Here is a 22,376-nt window from a genome sequence, read left to right as displayed (position 1 = left end):
ATGCCACCCCTGATATAGTATCAAAGCCACCATATTTCATACCCTTGTACATGTCATGTCTCTCCATAGGCTGGACATTTAACCCTTAAGCAGATGGTGCAAGCAGACATAAACACTGCTTTTCTAATGGCCCAACACCATTCTAGTGTCATTGTAAAGTAAAACTATATATTTTCTCAGAACAGAACAAAACCACTTGCATTCATTCAGCACTTTTCAAAACCTCTTTTTTTCCAATTGTTATATAATAAAAAAACGTTCAGTTACAGTTCACTGGTGGTTCAGTGGATTGACTCCAGAGATGAGGAGTTTGTTTTATGAAGAGAGATTAAGCAGTTTAGGCCTACACTCACTGGAGTTTGGAAGAATGAGTGGAGATCTAATTGAGAAGATGCCAAAAGAGATTGACAAAGTAGTTGTAGAGAGGATGTGTCCTCATCTGGCATAATCTGGAAAGAGAGGTCATTGTTTTCGGATAAGGGGTAGCAGATTTAAAATAGAGACGAGGAGAAGTGACTTCTGTCAAATGTTTGAGAGTCGGTGGAATTCACTCCCACAGTGCAGTGGATGCTGGGACACTGGAGGGGCAAGGGGTGAAAAGGGGGTAAAGTGAGGGGGAGGGGTAAAAAGAGAGTGGATAGCAGAAAGGTAAAACGGAAGGATAAACCGATGGAAGGATTAGGAGACAGGATAGATGAGGTGGGGAGGGAAGGAGGGACAGCAGTAAAACAAGGGAGTAAAGTAGGAGTAAAACAAGCCGAATGGCCTCCATTTTGTGATTTTTATGATTGTTTCTACACTGTGGTTACAGGTTACTGCTGACTCTGTGAAACAAAGATGCCCAGTGTCTGACTGTGTGCTCACTATCATTAGCAATAATGGTGTATTACAGTAAGATATGATCCGGCCAAAGTGGACTGGGAGCAGCTACTTGTTAGAAAATCTACATAGGATCAGTGGCAGTGAATGAAAAAGGCAATAGTGAGAGTGCAGGGCCAACATGTTCCTGTAAAGATAAAGGGTGCGACTAACAAGTCCACAGAACCCTGGATATCAAAGATTAGATAAAGAATAGAAGGGGAAGCTTCTGGTAGTTATGGAGGGCTGTAAACAGCAGAAGTCCTAAAGGACCATAGAAACTGCACAGGATTATAACATTGAACAGTACGGCTCAGGAACAGACCCTTCAGCTCATCATATCTGGGTCAACACAACAACACTCTAAACTAATCCCATCTGCCTGCACATGGTCTTTACCCCTCTATTGTGTGCTGTTCATGTATCTAAATGCCTCTTAAACCATTGTGGTTGTATCTGCTTCTACCATCTTCCTTAGCAGTGTGTTCCAGGAAATTAATATCCTCTCTGTTAAAGACAAACCTGTCCCACATATCTCATTTTAAGTTCCTGCTCCCCCACCTTATCTTGAACCCATGTTTGAAATTTCCATCCTGGGAAAGACTTTGACTATCCTCTATATCTATCATCACCCCCCCCAGCTTCTGAAGCTCTAGTGAAATCACTCCAAGTTTATCCATCCTTTCCTGAAAACTGATACACTCCAATCCAGACAACATTCTAGTAAACCATTTTTGCACCTTCTCCAAAGCCTCCACATGAGGAAAAAATAGTGAGAAGAGTGAAAGGGGGCACGAATAAACACTTGTATGTAAATTAACCAAAATCTGTAGACATTTTGTAATTGTATTAAGTACAAGTGGATAACCAAGGAAACAGTAGTATCCATTATGGACCAAAGTGGCAATCTGTGTGTGGGGCCAGAAGACAGGGACGGGGTTTTGAATGAGTACTCTTCATCTGTATTCACTGTGGGGAAGGAAAATGTAAGTCTAGGCATCAGAGAGGGGAACAGTAATAAACTTGAACAAATAGCATTCAGAGGGAAGAGTTATTCATGGTTTCAGCAGACTTAAAATTAGAAAATGCTACACAATCTGAGATGAATCCCAGGCTGCAGTGAAGGTGAGGGAGGTATTTGAAATGGCCTGACATTAAATTTCAAATTCCCTTTGGCCACAGGAGGGGTGTCAGAGGACTGGAGGACAGTTAATGTGGTACCATTATGCAAGGAGGAAAGTAGGAAACTACAGGCTAACAAGTCGAACATCTGTGATAGAGTAACCATTGGAAGCAATTCTGAGAGATAGAATTAATATTCACTTGGAGAGGCAAGGATTAATCAAGAATAGTCAGTGTGGCTTTGTTATGGAGAGATTGTGTCTAACAAATGTGAATTTTTTTGAGGGAGGTGATTCGGTGTGTAGGTAAGGAGAGTGCAGTATAGTCAACTTGGACTTCAGTTAGGTGTTTGACAAGTTGTTGCATGGGAGACTGACCATGAAGTTAAGACCACGGCAGTTTGGCAAAATTGGGTACAAAACTGGCTTAATGCAGGTGGCATAGGGCAGATAGCAATGGTTGTTTTTGTGACTTTGTCCAATGGTTTGCCACAGGGTTCAGTGCTGGATCCCTTTCTATTTGTTGTGTACGTTAATGATCTACCCATGAAGTTAGGAGGTTTAACAAGTAAGTTAAACCTAATTTGTGGTGTGGTAAATCGCAAGGAGGAATGTCTTAGACTAGAGGACAACATTGACAGGCTGGTCAGATAAATAGCAAATCGAGTTTAATTCTGATAAATTGGTGGTGATACATTTTGAGAAGACTAAAAAAGCAAGGATGAATGGTGGGACCCTGGGAAGTACTGAGGTTCAGAGGGACCTTGGTGTGCGTAAGATGGTTAACAAGGCATATGAGATTTTATTAACCTTTATTAGCTGATCCAAAGAAGATCAGAAGGGTGATGCTGGGATTATATTAAATGCTGGTCAGATCAAAAAGGAGTCAAATAAGATCACCAGAAAAAGTAGCAAGCCTGAGGATTGGGAGCATTTTAGAATTCAACAAGGAAGGACCAAGCAGTTAACAAGGGGAATAATCCAGAATGAAAGTGGGCTTGCAAGGAACTTATAAGCAGACTGCAAGAGATGCCACAATTCTGTAAACATAGAACATAGAACAGTACAGCACAGAACAGGCCCTTCAGCCCACGATGTTGTGCCGACCATTGATCCTCATGTATGCACCCTCAAATTTCTGTGACCATATGCATGTCCAGCAGTCTCTTAAATGTCCCCAATGACCTTGCTTCCACAACTGCTGCTGGCAATGTATTCCATGCTCTCACAACTCTCTATGTAAAGAACCTGCCTCTGACATCCCCTCTATACTTTCCACCAACCAGCTTAAAACTATGACCCCTCGTGTTAGCCATTTCTGCCCTGGGAAATAGTCTCTGGCTATCAACTCTATCTACGCCTCTCATTATCTTGTATACCTCAATTCTGTAAAGGGTGAAGACAAATGAAAGGCCCCTTAAAATCTGAAACAGGAGAACTGATAATGGGAAAACAAGGTAATGGCAAAACAATTAAACAACTATTTGAAATAAGAACAGAAATTGCTAGTGAGCTCAGCAGGTCTGGCAGCATGTGGAGGGAGAAATGTTTCAGAACTGATAGCAGTAGTTTATTTGTGTCTTCTGTAAAGTCTGAACTAACTTCAGGAATGGTAGAAAAACAAAGTTCCTTTGGGAAGGAGGAACTGAAAGAAATTATTGCTGAAGAAATGAATGGAACTGAAAGCTGATAAATCCCCAAGGCCCTATAACCTAAATTCCAAGCTGCTAAAAAGAGGTGGCTGTGCACACAGTGGATGTGTTGGTAGTCATCTTGCAAAATTCTGTAGAATCTGCAACACTGTGATTCCCGGCAGACAGTAGAGTGGGAAATTTGACAAGGAAGAGGACGTGGGAAAACCAGGAATTACAAACTGTTTCATAAACATAAACAGAAGCAAAAATGCTGAGTCTGTTATAAAGACTGTGATTACAGGATGCTTAATAAATGCCGAAGGGATTACACAAAGTCAACATGGATTTATTAAATGGAAACTGTGTTAGACAAACTGGAGTTTTTGATAATGAAATTCATAGAACAGATGAGGGAGAACCAATGGATTTGGTACACTTGCATCACCACTTCCTCAGGAAGTTCATTCCAAACGCAAATCACTGTGTAAAAAAGTTGCTTCATGTCTTTTTTAAGATGAGAGGGAAGAGATTTTAAAATGTGCCCCCAGTCTTGAAATTCCCCATCTTAGGAAAAAGACAACTACCATCAACTCTATCCACACCTCTCATTATTTTCTAAACTTCTATCAAGTCACCTCTCAACCTCCTATGATCCAGTGAAAAAAGTCCCAGCCTATCCAGCCTTTATAAGTCAAATCTTCCATACTCCATATGGGTGGCACGGTGGCTCAGTGGTTAGCACTGCAGCCTCCCAGCGCCAGGGACCCAGGTTTGATTCCATCCTCGTGCAAACTCCACACAGATAGTTGCCCATTCTCTCCGTGTCTGCATGGGTTTCCTCCGGGTGCTCCAGTTTCCTCCCGCAGTCCAAAGATGTGCAGGCTAGGTGGATTGGCCATGCTAAATTGCCCATAGTGTTCAGGGGTGTGTAGGTTATAGGGGGATGGATCTGGCTGGGATGCTTCAAGGGGCGGTGTGGACTTGTTGGGCTGTAGGGCCTGTTTCCACACTGTAGGAAATCATCCAATCAACTCGGCAACATCCAGGTAAATTTCTTCTGAAGCCTTCCCAGCTTGATAACATCCTTCCTACAAGTGGGCAACCAGAACTGGGCACAGTATTCCAGAAGAGGTCTCACCTATGTCCCGTACAACCTCAATATAACATCAAACTCCTATACTTAAAGGACTGAGCAATGAAGGCAACCATGCCAAACACCTTTTTAACCATCCTGTCATTAAGGATAGCAGGATGCCATTTGGTCCATCAAGCCTTTGCCTGCTTAATCTATGTTTTGTCTACTTGGCCCCACTCCCTTGCTCTTTCTCTTTCTCTCTAGCCCTGCAACTTTTTTAAAAATGTACTTCTTCAAATCTCTTTGGAAGGTACTACTGTCTATTTCCCAATGCTTTCCAGATCACATTACTCACTAAATAAATAAATTCTCTTCATCTTACTTGCAGTTCTTTTGCCAATTACCTTAAATCTGCACCTAGAGTTTATTTATTTTATTCCCTTTATCCTTTCATAAGACATGGATAAAGTTCTTTATACTGCGTATGACTTCTTAAACTTTAGTCAAAGAGCTGACAGTTCACTAGAAAATGATCTAATCTATAATCTTAAAGCTTTTTACTTGCATTCCAAAGAAGTGTGTGCTTAATTGTTTCTCCCCACCAGCTTTCCACTATTTAACTGGTAACGGAAACAGAATTAAATGGCTCCTGACATTACAACATTGAGATTTCCTCCAATATAAAGCGACTTACTTAGTTTGATCATGTCACAAGCATTGTAAAGCCACTTATACACACTTAATTACTTTTTATCTTTTGGTCAATGAATTTATAGTTTTTTTTTCCTCTTCTAGTGAAGTTTCTGGAAAGCTGAAATAAAACACAGTACTGGAGAAATAGTAGGTCTCACTACATCTGTGGGAAGAGAAACAAGAGTTAACATTTCCAGACTAATACAACTCTTGCAAGAGTCTCTTAACTAGTTTTCTCACCACAGACCTATGGAGCTTCTCCAGCACTTAGTAGTGATTTAATTTGGTGAGCAGATTTTAACCAGTGGTTCTCTCCTGGTCATATGGAACTTCGCGAACAGAAAATCTCATCTCCTAATCTTACAACCCTTGTAAGACTAATACATTAATTTTATTTTTCAACCATTATTTTGTGTTTCTTTATGCTCAGTGTCAGTGATTAACAGTTGAACACAGACAACACCACAGCACGTTCTCAAAGTTCTGCTAATGAAAGCAGATATACTAGAATGAGTCTGCTCATTCAGGTGATCTGAAATAATGGGAACTGCTGATGCTGGAGAATCCAAGATAACAAAGTGTGAAGCTGGATGAACACAGCAGGCCAAGCAGCATCTCAGGAGCACAAAAGCTGACGTTTCGGGCCTAAACCCTTCATCAGAGAGGGGGATGGGGTGAGGGTTCTGGAATAAATAGGGAGAGAGGGGGAGGCGGTCCGAAGATGAAGAAAAAAGATAGGTGGAAAGGAGAGTATAGGTGGGGAGGTAGGGAGGAGATAGGTCAGTCCAGGGAAGTCGGACAGGTCAAGGAGGCGGGATGAGGTAGTAGGTAGGAAACGGAGGTGCGGCTTGAGGTGGGAGGAAGGGATGGGTGAGGGGAAGAACAGGTTAGGGAGGCGGAGACAGGCTGGGCTGGTTTTGGGATGCAGTGGGGGGAGGGAAAGAACTGGGCTGGTTTCGGGATGCAGTGGGGCAAGGGGAGATTTTGAAGCTTGTGAAGTCAACACTGATACCATTGGGCTGCAGGGTTCCCAAGCGGAATATGAGTTGCTGTTCCTGCAACCTTCGGGTGGCATCATGGTGGCACTGCAGGAGGCCCGTGATGGACATGTCGTCTGAGGAATGGGAGTCGCAACTGGGAGGTGCAGTTGTTTATTGCGAACCAAGCGGAGGTGTTCTGCAAAGCGGTCCCCAAGCCTCTGCTTGGTTTTCCCAATGTAGAGGGAGCCCCCTCGTTCTCACATACCACCCCACCAACTTCCAGATACAATGCATCATCCTCTGACACTTGCGCCATCTACAATCTGACCCCACCACCCAAGACATTTTTCCATCCCCACCCTTGTCTGCCTTCCGGAGAGACCACTCTCTCCGTGACACCCTTGTCCGCTCCACACTACCCTCCAACCCCACCACACCCGGCACCTTCCCCTGCAACTGCAGAAAGAGTTACACTTGCCCCCACACCTCCTCCCTCATCCCCGTCCCAGGTCCCAAGATGACTTTCCATGTTAAGCAGATGTTCACCTGCACATCCGCCAATGTGGTATACTGTATCCATTGTACCCCGTGTGACTTCCTCTACATTGGGGAAACCAAGCGGAGGCTTGGTGACCACTTTGCAGAACACCTCCGCTCGGTTCGCAATAAACAATTGCACCTCCCAGTCACAAACTATTTTAATTCACCCTCCCATTCCTCAGACGACGTTCATTATGGGCCTCCTGCAGTGCCACAATGATGCCACCTGAAGGCTGCAGGAACAGCAACTCATATTCCGCTTGGGAACCCTGCTGCCCATTGGTATCAGTGTGGACTTCACAAGCTTCAAAATCTCCCCTTCCCCCACTGCATCCTGAAACTAGCCCAGCCTGTCTCCGCCTCCCTAACCTGTTCTTCCTCTCACCCATCCCTTCCTCCCACCTCAAACTGCACCTCCATTTCCTACCTACTAACCTCATCCTGCCTCCTTGACCTGTCAGTCTTCCCTGGACTGACCTATTTCCTCCCTACCTATACTCTGCTCTCCACCTATTTTCTTTTCTCTCCATCTTCGGTCTGCCTCCCCCTCTCTCCCTATTTATTCCAGAACCCTCTCCCCATCCCCCTCTCTGATGAAGGGTCTAGGCCTGAAATGTCAGCTTTTGTGCTCCTGAGATGCTGCTTGGCCTGCTGTGTTCATCCAGCTTCACACTTTGTTATCGTCATTCAGGTGATCTTCCTGCTTCTCCGAGTGCACCTCCAAGACAAGAGGGCCTGTCACTCAGTTTGTAACAGGAGTACTCTATCCCCACCTTCTGCCTTGCACTTGGCACTCCTCCAGCTGTCATCTGGAGAAGGGTCCTAACCCAAAATGTCAACTTTCCTGCTCTTCTGATGCTGCCAAGCCTGCTGTGTTCCTCCTGCACCACACTGTGTTGTCATTCATTACGTCCTTGTTGACTGTTCCATAGAGTAACCAGAAAGCCTCTCCTGGGGCTCCATGGGATTAGATCCCAGTTTGAGAAATGCTGCTGTACAAAACAAACCAAGAGGTGACCTAATTACATTTTTTAAAATCAAGGGAATTATTAGGTTTGACATGGAGATGTTTTCCACTAGGTGAGACCAGAGGTGGGCTATAAAATGTAAACTAGTCACTAAAACTATTACACAGATAGAAGTGAAAATGTGGATTTCAATAGCACACAGAATAGTTGAGGCGAATAAGAGAAAGCTCCAGAAGCACAACGGCAAAAGGAATAAAAGGACATGTTACTGACTGAACTGTAGAGGGGTGAAGGAAGGCTCATCAAGAGCACAAACATCAAACCGACCAGCAGGTAATGGCCAGGCTACAGATACATTGAAACACATATCATTAGCACATGGTATGTTTAGTCAGACCACTACTTACAACAGTGATCATGACTGATCTATCTCAAAAAAAAATACACCACTCACACTAAACTTCATTATATTTTATTGAAGTTCACAGGGGAGGAACACATTACACTCTGCAACAGCTTAACATGAAATTGTTATACAACTCAGTACCCGGGATCCTGCCAAATCAAGAATTCCATAGGGTTATTTTACTCAGGGAATGTTCACCTCACTGTGCAGAGTTCACATGCCCTCCAGTGACAGATACTGATCCTGGTCAGAAAAAAAAATGAACTGGAAGGATTTAAGGAAGGAATACAACCAGCTCTTTGCATTTTCAAATTAGATCCTAAATAGTGTTAAATATGATAAACTACATTTTTTAAAAAATGAACACTTCAGTTAAACGGCCTGGAGTCTCTCAAAGACTTTGACATAATACAAACTAACAAAATTCGAAATTACATGCTGAGGTAATGCAGACATCAACACTTTGGTATGGGGGTGGGATGGCAGTAGTTGTGAGATATGTATCACCCTCAAAAACCCCAAAATATTGAATATCTTGCACACACTTGGAAGATACTTTAACTTTTACAAAGTTCATGTGTTTTATAACCTCCAAGAGCCTGGCCTCATCTTTGGGCCTGAGAAGGAATGACTGAAGAAAAAAAAAAATGGAATAAGAGGTAGCTGCTTTAAAAATATGAAACTTCTCAAACCACCAATTTGTGGCTGACTTTGTTCTGAAAATCCGGGCTCTTCTTTGCTCCCTTCTAAATAATTGTTGGTGAAATGGATGGCTGTAATTGTCACCACTACAGGACAATCCACATGCTGCGACCACTGTCTGCCAAGCGTTTCAGCGAGCGGCCTAGAGAGAAGTCAACATCGACATTGAATGTTTACTGTGTTGTACAGGCTGGGATTTCAATGCAGATCCGTAAATAAAGAGATGAGTCACTAACTCGGAGTGGTTTACCAGGCCTCTGACATTTTGAAGTGTAGAATGATTGTCTGTCCATCCATTCTCACCCCTCCTTGTGACAATGGATTTGAAGATTTAACACATAGCCTGAATGCAGAATCGTGGGAAGGAAACTCAGCTGGGGTGGGCCTACTCAAACCCTGCTATGTTGCTCACTAGCTTTTTGTCCAAGATCACTAACTGGATTATCCTTGACTGGGAGCAGCTGGCTCTGGTGTATCAGAATTGACTGCAGCAGAGTGACAAGGCTCAGATATATACCAGAGAATCCCAACAAAGGACTCTGTTTTATTGTAGGCCAGGTGCTTCTCAAACGATGAGCAAAATGAAAGTGACATGCTCAGAATTCAATTCTGTTTTTAACTCTTTCACCCCTACCAACACTCTTTCAACTTCTTCGGTCTGTAGAATCAAAAAGAGAATGGTCTTAACTGGTAGTTCAGGCAACATCCTTCAACCAAGCAATAGAGGCCATGGGAGTCTCGCAACTGTGTGCTTGCTTAGTGAACTGGAGAAAGCAGTTTGCAAATGGTCCCTGGTTAGATCACATGCATCGCTGCACTGCAGTAAGTTTACACATAGACTAGGGCACACATGCTCATGGCACTAAAACAAACCTTTATGCAGGGCTTCATTTGTCATTCTGTTAACATTGCGAAAGGTGCTTTCAGGGACCAGCCATCGCATTGCTATATCAACACAGCTTTTCCGGAAGGTACTCCAAACACTGCCACTATATAAAAGGATTGCCGGGGTTTAGGGTGGTGATGAGGAATGGGGGCGGTGAAGCGGGGTGGGAGTGGGAGGAGGGAGGAGTGTGCGTGTGAGAGAGAGAGAGAGAGAGAGAGAGAGATACACATTAATCTAAATTTTCACTCTGAAGTGTTATTGAATAAAATTCACTACGTAACTTACCTTGTTTGCCCCTGCACTGCAGTTAAGTCACCAACTCCCATAGTTGCAAATATACCAGTGTTTAGATTCCACGTGCCCTTCAAAGAAGTATGATAGGTCTTAGGTCTGAAAAATCAGTGACAGAGTTTGATAATATTTCACAGATACACATTCAGTTTACCAACACAGGATTGTTTTGGAGACACTCAAAACTGGAGCAGTGGGAGTGCGAACGGGAACATATTGAGAGAACTGCAAAGAGGTAGCTAGCCAGAATAAATGATTTCAGATTAGAGTTCTGGAACTCGCTCCTTGTGTTTGTGTTGGAATTCTAATAATAAATTTTAACCAAGAGGAGAGGATATATACATAAAAGGAGAGACAACTAAAGGGCCTGTAGGAATGAACACAGGAGTAGAACTAATTGGGTAGCTTTCAAACAGCTGACACAGACACAATGAGCCAAATGGCCTCTGTCTGTGTTAAAATATTCTGCTCAATATTTTTTGAGGCCTAGGGAATTATTTCCTTTCCTTCAGCTGTTGAAATGGAAGCATGATCCACGAAAGAAATAGGTTTCATGGGTCAAATGAGTTTTTTTTTCTCCATAGAATCCCAAGTGTGAAACAGGCCCCCATCCAGACCCATACCCCTATAGCCCACCTAATCTACACACCCCTGAATACTACGGGCAATTTAGCATGGCCAATCCACCTAGCCTGCACATCTTTGAACTGTGGGAGGAAACGGAAGCACCCAGAGGAAACCCACAAAGGCACGGAGAGAATGTGCAAACTCCACACAGACAGTCGCCGAGGGGTGGAATCGAACCCAGATCCCTGGTGCTGTTAGGCAGCAGTGCTAACCACTGAGCCACCGTGCTGTCAATTGCTCCAGAATGCAGTGACTCTACTATCATCTAGTAGCTAAAATAAATCACAACACACCCATCCATTCTCATATGACTGAAGAGCTGCAATTTTGTGCAGAAGATGAAATTTTCTCAGGCGTACTTAATACACAACCTCAGATCTGTAGGCTCTCCAGCCATATAACTTTTAAGATCTCTACACTGCAGTCCTGGCTCCTGTGCATCCCAACTGATATCACTCCACACCAGGGGAAGCTGTGATTCAGAGTCCCTGGGGATGAATTCGTTCTCAGCTTGTCCATCTCCAAAGACACTTATTAAAACTCAGTTCTTTGACAAAAAAAAGTTTTGCAAAGCTCTCATAATGAATCTCTTTCTGCTTGGTGTCAAATTTTGTTTGGTAAAGCTTCTGAAAACTGCATTGGAACACTTTAAGTTAAAGGTGAATTCCAATTGCAAGTTGTTGTGCTTGTGTTTAGAGCACAGCAATATCTCAATTCCTGTAGTCTGCAATACTGGAGACAGTGGATCTTCTGTACTGATTTCCTACGATAGGCTAGGTGGATCGGCCATGCTAAATTGCCCGTAGCGTTCAGGGGTGTGTGGGCTATAGGGGAATGGGTCTGGGTGGGATGCTTCAAGGGGCGGTGTGGGCTTGTTGGGCCGAAGGGCCTGTTTCCACACTGTAGGGAATCTAATCTAATCTAAACTTGAATCATACCTAACTCCACTGCTCTCAAAATTTAAACTTCAAATTTTTCTAGACACAGTATGTGCCATGCTAACAAGTGCAGATGGCACACTGCATTACTGACAGTGATCTGCAGCAGTGCCCACACAGGCCTGCATGAATACGTCTACATACACACACAAACACTCACATCAGGTTTACATTTACATTGATGTACATCCCCAGATAGACACTTGAGGCAAAAGCATAACATTGAAATGTGCTTTATACCGTGGACATGCTAAATGCACTCAAAACTTATTTTTTTAAAACAAGAAACCAGAATGGGGAAATCTGCAAGTCATGTTTTGCCTTAATTTAATCCGTATTCCTTTGCGTGTTTGTTTATGTAGGTAGTTCTTAACAGCGCATGAGGCTTTCGCCCGAAGTTTCCATACTGCAGACTATGGAGGGTGTTTGCATTCTGGTCAAATTATTCTGAAGAGTAAGGGCATAACTGTGTTTGCACTAATTCAGTTTGGACATTCATTATACAAAATTGTCTTCTCTGTTTGTTTTTGAATAATTTGCATGTTCAAATTGGATATTCATGTGGTGTCCAATGCAACTTTCATACAGGGTCAATATATTTCAATTTACCTGAAACGTTTCCCAGATGTTTGACTTAACTATCTGAGTATCTCAGTATTGACCAAAGGAAGAACATCGGGAACCAGTTTCACCCATGACCACCTATGCTCTCTTGGTCTTTATCTCTCTCTCTCACTTACAATCTTCATAAACTGAAGCTCAGCCAACCCTCAGCTGCCATATCCTAGTTTGGTCCTGCTCACTGATCAGCTCTGTGTTCACTGACCTACGGTGGCTCCCAGTCAAGCAATGCCTTAAAATTAAAATTTTCCATCTGTTTTTGTGTCCTTTCATGGCTTTGCATACCTAACTATATCTGTAACAAATAGTCATTTTGTAGCACACAGCTAGACTAATACCGAAAAAAAAGGCACTTTTTTTAACCCCCAAACTTTTCCTCTTGCATTGATCAGAGCGAGTGCAAGAAATATCAATGTAAACAGAAAATAACATTTATAATCAGAGCAGTTAATCTGTTAGCGAGTAGACTGATAGAGGAGTTGCCATGGAGCATGCAACAGTCAATGATAATGTTACCCCTACCACGTGCCCAAACAGATAGGATTATGATCTCTGCCTTCCGAGCTCTTGTAGGGATCTTTGGTATGGGTCAGAAATGAATCTTCAATGGTGTGACACTCATCGTCCCCCAACATACTTCTGATACGATTATATGTTCACCATATTTGAATCCACAGATGTGTGTAAGACCTTACATGGCTTAATACGTTCCAACTTCTGAACAAATGTGCCGTATGAAATGGAAGTCAAATGATCTCCTTTTCATGGATGTCCTTGTTCAGAAATCAGCCAAGGACTTCTCTATTACTATCCACTGCAAACCTACATTTACAAGACAATATATACCTTGGCATTCCTACAGTCCCATATGGTATAAAGACTGACCTTAGCAGCAACCTTGTAAACAGAGCTAAAGCCATTTGTTCACTGTACAAGCATGATATCAAAATAGGGTTCATCAAAGCCATCTTGCAAGATAATGGCTATGGAGATTGCTTTATTCTTGCTGTATATCATGCAAGTTTATAAATGAATTGGGCCTAAGGGCCATCAGCTTTGGTCCTGAAATTCTACTTCCTATTTCACTGGAAGGTTAAGACATCTCAAAGTATTGAACAATGGGTGAAGCTAACTCTGTTATGTCCCTACAATGCAATAGTAACCTAAGTGTTTGTCACTGCTAAGATGTTCCAACAAAATAACAGGCAGTAATTTCCTGTTCCATTTCTTAGAGCAAAGTCTTGAACAACTGGAATCCACATTCCTAGTACAAAATTTCAACCAAACTTGGCAGTTAACACTCAGTCATCGTTAAGTGGTGAAATTCTTCACATCAATACCTCTACCAGTCAGAATCCTCGACAGTCCTCTTGTCAAACAATTAGCATTCCCCTTTCATACAAGTATAGATGTTGCTTCATTACAAATTGTCCTGATGAGTGGTTTGAGCTACAGAAAGAGGCTGAATAGGTGGAGGCTTTTTTCCCTGGAGTTTCAGAGGCCGAGTTGATTTTGTAGAGGTTTACACAATCATGAGGGTGATTAGCCATGGTCTTTTTCCTAGGGTGGGGATGTCCAAAACCAGAGGGCACAGGTTTAAGGTGAGAGGGGAAAGATTTAAAACGGATCTACATTTTCACGCAGAGGCTGGTGCATGAATGGAATGAGCTGCCACAGGAAATGGAGGAGTCTGGTACAATTTTGACATTTAAGAGGTTTCTGGATAAGTATATGAACAGGAAAGGTTTAAAGAGAGATAAGGGCCACATGCTGGCAAATTTTTAGGTGAGATTGGAATGTCTAGTTAGGTGGACAAGTTAGACTGAAAGGTCTGCTTCCATCCTGTATGACTCTATGACTGTTTATGCTGAAGATCAGAACATCTCTCACCACTAAGCACTGCATTGAGAAATGTTAGCTTGCAAAGTTGAAGATTTTTAACTTGCACTCATTAAGACTGGGTTGCAAGAAAACCAAACTTTGAAACGGAACACTATATTGCATGAGAAGAGGATACTGACTGATTAGACTACAATTGGTATAGGGATGCAGCAGGAACTGCTGTCAATCTCAGTCAATTCAATTCAGAGAATCATGCAGTGCAGATGTAGCCCTTCAGTCCATCGAATCTGCACCGACATAAACACCTTCAACATAATCCCATTTACCAGCACTTGGCCTGGAGCCTTGAATGTTATGACATGCCAAGTGCTCATCCAGGTACCCTCAAAGGATGTGAGGTAATTTGCCTCTACCACCCTCCCAGGCAGCACATTCCAGGCCGTCACCACCCTCTGGGTAAAAAAAGGTCTTCCTCACATCTGCCCTAATCATCCTGCCCCGCACTTGGAACCTGTCTCCCCTCATGATTGACCCTTCAACTAAGGGGAACAGCTGCTCCTTATCTGCTCTGTCTATGCCCTTCAATTTTGTACACATCAACCAGATTGCCCCAGAACTTGCTGTGCTCCAATGAAATCAACTCAAGCTGATCCAACCTTTCATCATAACTTAGAATTTTCCATCCCAGGCAGCATCCTGGTAAATCTCCTCTGTATCCTTTCCAGTGCAATCACATCCCTCCTGTAAGACTTTGATTGATTGATTTGTCATATGTACTGAAAAACAGTGAAAAGCTTCATTTATGAGCAGTAAAGGAAGATCATAGTAAGCAAAGGATGTACAGATCAAAAAGACTTAGAGGCACACGAACAACACTGCACAGGGTGTGCACTAGGCGAGATCAACGTTAGCAAGATCAGCATTATTTGAGGCGACACAGTCCATTCATCAGTCATGGCAGTTTCCTTCCCTTAAGGACATTAGTGAATCAGACGGATTCATGTCATTGCATGTCATAACATTCAAGGCTCCAGGCCAATTGCTGGTAAATGGGATTACTTTGAAGGTGTTTGTCATGTTGGTGCAGATTCGATGGACTGAAAGCTACATCTGCACTACGTGATTCTATGAATTGAATTGACTGAGATTGACAGCAGTTTGAACTCGGGACCCCAGAACATTATCTGGGTCTCTGGATTAACAGTCCAGCGAGAATACCACTAGGCCATCACCTCCCCTGAACCTGCTTGGGCGGGCTTCTGTACCTTCTTCCTGACCGAAGACACTGTAGGAGATCATTACTGGGGCGTGATGGGTCTTTGATAACGTTGGCAGTATTTCAGGACATTTGAGCCATGTAAATAGAGTCATGGATGGAAGGTTGGCTTCCATGGTGGTCAGGGCTGTGCACACCACCTTCTGTAGTTTCTTACAGTCCTGGGCAGAGCAGTTGCCATACCAGGCCGTGTGCACTCAGGCAGTATGCTTTCAATGGTGCATCTGTTGGAGCTGGTGAAGGACCTTACAGACATGCCGAATTTCCTGAGTTGCCTAAGGAAGGAGGTGCTGTTGTGCCTTCTTGACTGTCACATTTATATGGTAAGTCCAGGATAGGTTGTCTATTGTCATCACTGAGGAACATGATGCTCTTCACTCTCTCAACCTTAGTTCCTATGGTGTAGTCGGGGGCATGTTCTCCTCCTTTCTTTCTGAAGTCAATGATCAGTTCTACCGTTTTACCAACATTGAGACACAGATTGTTTTCACTGCACGTCACCAGGCCCTCTATCTCCCTTCTGTAGTTTGGCTCGTCCTTGTTGTATATCTGTCCCAAAACAGTGGTGTCATCAGTGAGCTTGTAGATGGCAGCACTGTCGTAGGTGTAAATGGAATACAGTAGGAGGCTGAGGATGCATCCTTGGTGGGGTTCCAGTGTTGCATGTTATTAAGGAGGAGCTGCAGTTACCTATCCTCACTGACTGCGGCTTGTAGACTTTGATTTGTCAGAGTTTTCCGCAGGGAACGTGGCAGGGTCTGGCAGTCTCCATAACACTACCCTCAGTGAACTGAAGTGCACTAGGTACACAATTTTTGATGTTTTTTTGTCTCTTCATAGCATTAGATTCTGTTACACAAGGAAATTAATTGTTAGGTCATTTACAACACAAGCAGTGTTTGAGTGGAGTTGCTCAGCTCTCTCCGAATAAGGTATTTAAGCCCAATATCAGAGTAGAAGCTCCTACAGCAGTTTCTCAGCACTTCTATTTCTGATCCCAGTCACCCACATGTCAGACAGACAAGTTAATGTCAACTGATGCTTAATAGAGATTATAACTCTATAAGTATGGGCAAGAAGTAAAAACTCATTGCAAATTCCACCTTTAGAAGTAACAAAGCATCAGCCTGGACTGGATCAATCCCACAGCTGGAAAGTAAATGTGCAAGCTTACACTTGGAACCCCTGACTGGAACAACATTTCAGATTTCCCATGGAAATGAAATCTATAATGCAAGTCCAACAAATCTACATTGTTTCATAACTGAATAGCACGTACACTGAAAGTTACTTTCCCTTACCTTATTTGTCCTTCTTCATCGGAAGGGTATGCCAAAAGTAGCAGTCCTATGTTAATTATGACATGGTTGGTTATAGGGCACACCTTGAAACAGAAATAGATCACTATCATACTAATGTTAATGACAGTCCGAAAATCCAAGGAAGCCAGAATTCAGTGCACTGCACTTAGTCTATAATCAGTTGGATCTATGGGCAAACCTGTCCAATATGCCACAGACAACCTTTTACGAAGTCAGTATAAAAGGTGTCCAAAAGGTGTCCATTTAATAGAAAAGGGACAAAGTGAAGGAGGAGGATCTGTGGTAAGCAGCTAGGTAATTAGGCAAAAGTATCATCTATCCCTGTAAAAGTTTGTGTTCTTAAGTTGAGCTCCTGAAGTCCCTGAGTACAGGTTAGCAGAAATCAGCCACTCACCTCCTCTATGAGGGATGAACTGGAATCTGAGACATTCCTGTGCACTCAGACTAGCCCTTAGAATGTGTGCGCGCGTCTGTGTGGTGTGTGCATCTGTGTGGTTGGGGGCAAGGTTGCTGCTTAAAAACAAGACAAAGGAAATGCTAGGTCTTGAAGAAAAATTTGACCTTATGAGTTTCCAACATCTGCTGTACTAAAATCAAACTAATGATCAGTAACACTACAGTCCTCAAAACGCAAACTTATTGAGCCTTGACATCTTTTCAAATTTATTGCACTGGAAGACATCCATCCAGGGTCTAGTTTCGTCAAAATTTAGATATATTACAGTAACAGACCAAGTTACCCCCAAAGTCTGTCCGTCAATCCATAAACTCAGCACATGAAGAATTACCGTGACGCCATGTCCTAACCCCCATCCCATTCCAGGCTATCCCAAAACACACTGCCCAACCAGTCTAAATTCACTTACCTCTAGAATGACAATATCATAGTCACTAAAGGAACAGTATCGCTTTGACCAGGATGCATCATTCCTTATAATCTCATTAATGACATATTCAAAATCGAGTGTCAGCTGCTCCACAGTGAGGTACTTGCCCTGGAAATTCACAAGATATAGGAGATGGGTTGCTAGGGAACAAAGAAAGGCCAAGCACAAGATAGTCATGTATCGGTCTTAGCCACGTGTCTCATTAAAGAGATCGCTCTCATGGAAATGTAAAGAGGTAGATATGAATCCATCCCACTCTCCCCTCACAGGAGGGCAGCTGTGATTATGCAGTTAGTGAGGGCAACACACACAAAAACATACTCATGCCAGACTGCAATAGCTGCGCCTCACTGGACAGCCCATGGGTTCACGTTCCACTCCCAAGACTTGAGCACAAGAGATACATGCTGATAATTCCAATCCTACACTAATAGCCATAGACATATCTGTAAAGACTTACAAGTTCAATGAAACACAATTTAATTATTCACAATAATGAGTCCACTGACCCAGCATATTTACCATTTTTTAAAGCACAAACTCAACCCAGCCAAGAATGCCCTCAGCTATCTTTCACCAAGACGGGAATAAAAACTTGTGACCATAATACTGACATCCAGAAACTGCCAGTAGTAAAGACAATCTAGTTTAGAGCTGTGCATGTTACAGTGCAATATTGTTATTAAGTACAGAATGCTGATACTTCAGAAATTTACAAAAGAAAACAAACTAAGCTATCTAGCTACAGTACGCAGTTAGAAAAGTCCTAAAATAACCAGCAAAGAAAAGATTTATGCTGTTTACCAACATAATCCATTACAGAGACTCAAATCTGGAGAAATTACCCCACTATATCAAAACTCTAGTTCAACGTAAACAAAGATAACAAAGTGTAGAGCTGGATGAACACAGCAGGCCAAGCAGCATCTCAGGAGCACAAAAGCTGATGTTTCGGGCCTAGATCCTTCATCAGAGAGGGGGATAGGGAGAGGGTTCTGAAATAAATAGGGAGAGAGGGGGAGGCGGACCAAAGATGGATGAGGAGAACATAGGTGGAGAGGAGAGTGGAGGCGAAGGCGACGGAAAAACTGCTACATGTCCAAACGTGACTGCTATTATTGATGTGTGGGTGGAGGGGGACAAAGGTGAGCCCCTTGCTTAGGACTGTGCCTAACCTGAAGAAGTTACCCTCCTCCCTCCGGTCCAACCTCAGGGAATCTCTCGCCCACTGCACCTCTCTTGTAATCTCTTCAGCCTTGAAACTGCTCGACCATGTCCTGAAGCAAATCAGGTACCACAGCCCTAGGCAACTTCCTCAGCACCTGCCTACGGAACCGGCTCATCCCCAACAGACTACAGTCTACATTCAAGCCTTCCCAATTTTGCCCCAACCATGACCACCTCCACATCCAGAACATTGGGACCCTTCAGCAACATTTCTCCCTGCAAGTCCTGAAACAGACACTCGCAGCCATGCGCCAGCATCTCCAGGCACTGCAATCCAACCTGCCCCAGCTCAGAGCCTCCCTCTCCTAGACCTGCAAAGGACCTCTCCTGTTTTTCATCCTCCGCAGGATCCAGACTGAACACCCAGTTCTGCTCAGCTTTACTGGACACCAAAAATCGTAAGTACAACAAACTCACTGGCTCCTGCCACCTTAAAAAGGATTCCTCCAGCTCCCAAATCCCGAGCCTGTCCCTGCACCTTCCCCACAATGTACCCGCCGCCAACAGAACCCCGCCCACAGCCTCCACAGCCAGCAACCCCAGAGAAGACAGCCAGACCGAGTCCTGCAACAACATCATCATCCCCCCAGACCTCCCCTTGACTGAGGACGAACGGCTGTGTTCATCCAGCTTCACACTTTGTCATCTTGGATTCTCCAGCATCTGCAGTTCCCATTATCTCTCAATGTAAATGAAAACTATTTTTGCTTCTGTCTCCGGTCTGGTTTCCACTGAGCTGTCTAGAAAGCTTTCAATCTCTGGGTTTTTGAAATGCAACCAATCCTTGATTATTCTGACGCAAAAACAAGCTATTGGTCTTCACTGTCAATGTTGTAAATGACAACAGCAGAAACAATTTTTTCATTAACACTCCAAAGAGGTTCCTATTCTCTCCTCATATTGGATTAAGTCACTGATCCTGAGGACCATCTGACGTAGTTATTACTTTAAAGAAAGTCCACAAAATTTTAACCCATCTGTACGCTATTATTTTAAAATCCAAAAAAACACTAAACAAAATCTACTTACATTAATCACACACTTCTCATCTCAACAACAATTCAAATTATTCCCATCAGGACCACAGATGAACAAAGGACCACTATCTCACTGTTGATAAGGCAAACGACCATCTTCAAACAGATTTGCAAGACTGAAATCTTGAAAACTTTCACTGCTGGGCTCGTTTACATTTCAGTATTACAGATCCCATTGTTATCATCATTGTGACAATACATCAGGTTGCTGGACAGTACCTACAATTAGAACTTGTGGTTGTTCACCACTTAGCAAGGTACTGCTCTAGTGGTCCTGTACCCTTTATACTCAGGCAAGGATTATGTTGTACTTTGATTAAGTTACCTGACACAAAGCACTTTCTTTAACAGGTTTCAGATTCCTTCCCCTCAAGTCAGTCACGACAAAATGCAGTGAAATCTTATCATCATATCCTGTGAAAAACAAAATCTGTTTTAGTCTCCCATCAACAAGTTCCTCTGATAGCAAACATATTATTAACAGTTGCAAGATTAAACAAATCCTTCGAGATCCTCAAATCACACAATTAGGTGAACCTTTTCTTCACATAAACGGGGCCACAATTCCTCAATTTAATCCATTGATTTAAAGCTGTGTGCATATTAATGACACAATAATGCAAACGAGCTAAGTTACACCTACTTATTGCATCAGTATCATAATATGGAAGATCAGCCAACAGCAGAAGCTAGCCGAATGCACTGTCAGTGCTATACTGTGATGGGTATAAAAGAACAGACACTAGTAAGAACGTGCTGCTCAGGCAGCTTGAAGATGGAAGTGAAAATCACTGTCATTAACAGATGGTAAGCTTGCAAAGTTTACCCTTTCACTGCTTCAGTAAAGTGGAAGTGGAACTAAATGGTAATTTTGATGCACATTACTCTCAGTGTGGATATGTTTAATATTTAAGGGAGGGGGAAGTTACTTAAAACTAAAACTGAACAGAAACGCACTGTGTTCCCACCCAACTGTAGCTGAGCAAATTATTAGGGAAGACAATAGTCTAGTGGTATTATCCCTGGGTAGTTAATCCAGAGACCCAGATAACGTTCTGGGGACCTGGGTTCGAATCCCACTATGGCAGATGGTGGAATTTGAATTCAATAAAAATCTGGAAGTAACAGTCTAATGATGTCTGTGCATTGATTGTTGCAAATGAAAGAGAGGGTATAAATTCTAGCTTTTCAAGTGCAGGCTGCAGTTAAATTCCAACCACTGCTCAGGAAAAGTGGTCAGTGATTGTTAAGTGGGTTTAGTGTATCTCACCACAGTTCTTGATAGGCACAGAACTGTCCCTAACTCAACAAGCTACTGCTGCAGTAGGAGTGTTTTTGTTCTGCTTCCAACATGTTGCTCAGCAACAGTCATTCTGAGCTGCTTAAGCATACAGTAACTGACAACATGCTATGTCGGCAACATGCAGGCTGCACACAAGTAACATTCCCTTTAAAGGGCACACATGGGTATGGGACCATGCAGTGTAAAAAGCTGGCCGCTCACGACAGAAGTTAGAGAAAGCATTGCTTAATGATTCTGCAATTACTTGAAGTTGTCCTTTGGTCACTGACATGTCCCAATCTTCAGCACCTCAATCAACACAAAAACTACAGGATTTCAAACGAAAACAGTAAAAGAGAACAGATTTGGAATGTTATGCGGAGCTGGAGGAACACAGCAGGCCAGGCAGCATCAGAGGAGCAGGAAAGTTGACGTTTTGGGTAGGGACCCTTATTCAGAAAAGCTCAACTTTCCTGCTCCTCTAATGCTGCCTAGCCTGCTGTGTTCCTCCAGCTCCACTCTGTTATCTCTGACTCCAGCATTTGTAGTTCTTACTATCTCTGGGGTCTGGAATGTTGGCATTTAATGACAGAGGATGCTAGACTTTGCAGAGTGGGAATTCAGCTGAAGGATTTAACCAGCAACCGGATCTGCAAAAGTGTGGTTTACCCAACCCCTGTAAAAAAGAAACTTTTCTTATTCCATTCGGATTCTTTGTGAATGAAGAACTTTACTGGCAATTACTGCTGTAGGCAAACATGGTCATTGACCTACACATCGTAAGATCTCAAACTCCAGGAGCTGATTGGCCAGATTCTGTTTAGATCAGACTCAAGAAGTTCCATCATGAAGTGACAGGGCAGTCCTCAGCTTTACTGAGTGGGAGTGCTGTAGGATCCCCTAAACATGCAGAACTGATCTTGGTTAACTGTCTCATTTGAAGGGCAGCACGTCTGACAATAAGGGATGACTGCAGTACCATGCTGTGAAGTGTGTGCTCAAGATTCTGGAGTGAGACTTCGACACACTGCATTCTGATTCAGGAAGGAGTGGCACTCACTAAACCATGGCCATATTCAAATGAAAGAATTGGGAGTTGTTTGTATTAGAGCTCACAATTACCAAAAAGGCAACCTTGTTGATTTCAAGCACCACCCAATACC

General features: G+C 43.1%; 1 protein-coding gene across 2 annotated transcripts in view; it reads right to left on the bottom strand.

The window, feature by feature from the left end:
* Positions 1 to 8,355: 8,355 nt before the first annotated feature.
* Positions 8,356 to 22,376, bottom strand: part of dcaf15 (DDB1 and CUL4 associated factor 15) — a 30,288-nt gene continuing 16,267 nt past the window's right edge. Inside the window, exons 8-13 of one of the 2 annotated variants that reach the window (XM_048522014.2) lie at positions 20,257 to 20,345; positions 17,647 to 17,775; positions 16,760 to 16,842; positions 10,149 to 10,253; positions 9,851 to 9,966; positions 8,356 to 9,119 (exon numbers count right to left, since the gene is read on the bottom strand). In XM_048522014.2, coding sequence (XP_048377971.2) covers positions 9,064 to 9,119; positions 9,851 to 9,966; positions 10,149 to 10,253; positions 16,760 to 16,842; positions 17,647 to 17,775; positions 20,257 to 20,345 — 578 coding nt within the window. In that variant the 3' untranslated portion in view covers positions 8,356 to 9,063. Of the gene's footprint in view, positions 9,120 to 9,850; positions 9,967 to 10,148; positions 10,254 to 16,759; positions 16,843 to 17,646; positions 17,776 to 20,256; positions 20,346 to 22,376 lie in introns of those variants that run through there. The other variant, XR_007246566.2, reaches the window with a different exon arrangement.

The sequence above is a fragment of the Stegostoma tigrinum genome, chromosome 35 (assembly GCF_030684315.1).
Source record: "Stegostoma tigrinum isolate sSteTig4 chromosome 35, sSteTig4.hap1, whole genome shotgun sequence".
NCBI classification, from domain to species: domain Eukaryota; kingdom Metazoa; phylum Chordata; class Chondrichthyes; order Orectolobiformes; family Stegostomatidae; genus Stegostoma; species Stegostoma tigrinum.
This window is presented reverse-complemented; position numbering and strand designations above follow the sequence as displayed.